Source organism: Dioscorea cayenensis, chromosome 16, assembly GCF_009730915.1.
Source record: "Dioscorea cayenensis subsp. rotundata cultivar TDr96_F1 chromosome 16, TDr96_F1_v2_PseudoChromosome.rev07_lg8_w22 25.fasta, whole genome shotgun sequence".
Classification (NCBI taxonomy): Eukaryota; Viridiplantae; Streptophyta; class Magnoliopsida; order Dioscoreales; family Dioscoreaceae; genus Dioscorea; species Dioscorea cayenensis.
In genome coordinates, this window is record NC_052486.1 from 4,124,014 (window position 1) to 4,126,775 (window position 2,762).

The 2,762-nt window shown below is 41.4% G+C and overlaps 1 protein-coding gene across 1 annotated transcript; it reads left to right on the forward strand.

Moving 5' to 3' along the window:
- The first annotated feature begins 210 nt into the window (after positions 1-210).
- LOC120278445 lies at positions 211-1,970 on the forward strand. Its single transcript, XM_039285239.1, has 4 exons — positions 211-413; positions 566-759; positions 1,015-1,183; positions 1,430-1,970. The coding sequence occupies exons 1-4, from the start codon at positions 211-213 to the stop codon at positions 1,968-1,970; spliced, it is 1,107 nt and encodes a 368-aa protein (XP_039141173.1).
- The last annotated feature ends 792 nt before the right edge of the window (positions 1,971-2,762 follow it).

The following is a 2,762-nucleotide window of genomic DNA, read 5'->3' on the forward strand; positions in this document are numbered from 1 at the left end:
GATGGTTTCACTATACAAGTAGGCCAATGGTTTCAGAATGCAGATCACTTTAAAGATTGCCTGTGAAGCATAGCTATAAGGAAAAATTTTGACTTTACATTTATAAAAAATGACAAACTTCGGGTGACTGTAAGGTGCGCTACTCAGGAATGCCAATGGCGAGTGCATGCTTCTAAAGAGGGAATTCATGGCGCGTTTCGTCTGAAGACAATGCAAGCAACTCACATTTGTGGTGGAGGAATTGGTGTGACAGCCCATCCAAAAGCAAGTAAAAAGTGGGTTTCCGAACGTGTCATGCAAAAATTAAAAGAAATACCATTATACAAAGTTGTTGACATACAGAAAGACATATTACGTGACCACGGTGTTTGTCTTCCATACAAGCGCGCTTGGATGGGGAAGGAGGTTGCGAGGTCAGCGATCTACGGTAGCTAGGTTAGTAGCTATGATTTGTTTCTATGGTACGTAGATAAAGTATCCACGACAAATCCCGGTAGCGTTGTAACCATTGAAAATGACGGCGAGCGATTTAAGCGTGCTTTTTCAATCGGGCCTTGTTTATTAGGGTTCAAGCACGGTGCAGGCCATTACTTTTTATTGATGGAACCCTTTTGCTAGCCAAGTATGGCGGGATTCTGCTAGGGGCTACAGCTAAAGATGGCAATGAAGGCTTATTTCATGTAGCATTTGCTATCATCGACAATGAAACTGATGAGAACTGCACTTGGTTTCTTGCTACTCTTGGGGACGCCTTATATGGTAAAGATACCTATGATAAAATTATAACATTCATATCAGATCGATCTAAGGGCTTGGTCAATACCGTTGCGTGAGTCTTCCCCTCATCACCACATGGTTATTGCCTACGACATTTGGAGGCAAACTTCATGAAGACCAACTCTAGCCTCAGTAAAGCTTTGAGAATGCAATGCTAGGTAGTAATTGTCAAAATTGCGTACGCATACACTTCCAAAGAGTTTGATGATGCAGTTCATGAACTTGTATGTCTATCAGCCGATGTACACGGTTGGTTGATGAATAAGTCCGACGTTGATCATTGGTCAAACTATTTATTTAAAGGAATGCGATGGTGCGAGATATATTCGAACGTGGTAGAGTCCTTCAACGCCTGGATTAAAGAGGCACAACATCTACCAGTAAAAATCATGGTTGACTCTATCAGGTTAGTCACCAGTCACCTACCGGATATTGTCATGTGTTTCTGTGAACTATATTAGCATTTATGTGTATTATACAGGTATCATGTGTACATATTTTGTTTCGTGTGTAAACTATTATTATTAATGTGTATAAATCCATAATTCATGTGTATATATTATGTTTCGTGTGTATATAATTATTATTTATGTGTATCTAATAAATATTTCTGTGTATATAATAAATTTCCTCTGCAACTATCATTTTATAGGTTTAAACTTATGAATATGTTAGCCGAAAGACGTGAACAATGCAACAACTGGGGTACACACCTTTGTCCCGAAATACGAAAAAAGGTTGAGCAAATCGTTGATGAAAGTCGTTTCCTTAGAGTTGGTCTTTCTACTGATGAAACATACGAAGTCATTGACAATAACAACAACGCGGTCAGCCTCCAGTCTCGTAGCTGTTCATGTAGAAGGTGGGAAGTACATGGCCTACCGTGTAAGCATGCATGTGTAGCGATTATGCAAACAGACACGAATATCCATTTTTATGTTGCTGATTACTTCACAATGGAATGGTATCGTCGGACGTATGTAAATCCAATATCCCCTGTTCCCGGCAGTGACAAGCCATCTGATGACAACCGTCCACTACGACTTCGGCCACCAATATCAAAGAAATGGCCAGGACATCCTAGAAGGAAGCTGATCGAGTCACAAGCCTTTGATGTCTATGAATTACATTGTAGCCGGTGCCACGAGGCTGGCCATAACCGGCAATCATGCAATGCAGTTATAGCGGACTGACCATTGTAAACCTCACGCTAGCGTATGAAGTTTGATTTTGCTTTCACATGTTCGGAAGTACGACTTTTATGATATTTTTATTTAGCTTTGTTATTCTCCAGTTTGTGTGTGTAAAACCTTATTTCCTATGTATATGTTCTTTTTGTTGTGTGTAGAATACAATTTCATGTGTATATTTTGTGCGTTACTGTGTATATTATATAATTTGTTGTGTATTAAATCTGTAATCTATGGTTTCCTGTAGGTGGTATATGTACTAACTTTCAAATACAAACAAAGTTAGACATTACAAATGCAGGATCTCATATGGAATTGTGTAACTGTTCATGTGTTTTTTTCCCAGTACTTTACACGTTTTCGTCGTCCCTCACTTCATCAAGGGTAGCATCTTCAGTAGTGGACGCAACGGTGTTCTTCTCTTCATTGCCGTCGTCCGCGTCATTGACGGTGTCCTTCTAACCTGCAACGTTCTCCTCCGTGGCGACCTTCTTCGCAATCTCGGTGTCCTTCACGTCGTCGCGCGTCTTTGTCACCTTTGTTGTTCTTCTCTCCGACAGAAGCGTCCTCGGCATTCTTGTCCTTGGCAACGTCATTCCCACCTTCTATATCCTTCTGACCGTCACTTTTGTTGTCAGTGGCGGTGTCCATCACACCTTCTATGTCCTTGTTACCTTGGCTGCCCGTCTCTCCGGTGGTCTTTTTCTCCCCGGCGGCCTCCATACCCTTATTGTCCTTGTCCTTCTCTCCGGCGGGCTTCTCACCTTCTATTTCCTGGGAAGCTTGGCTATCCTT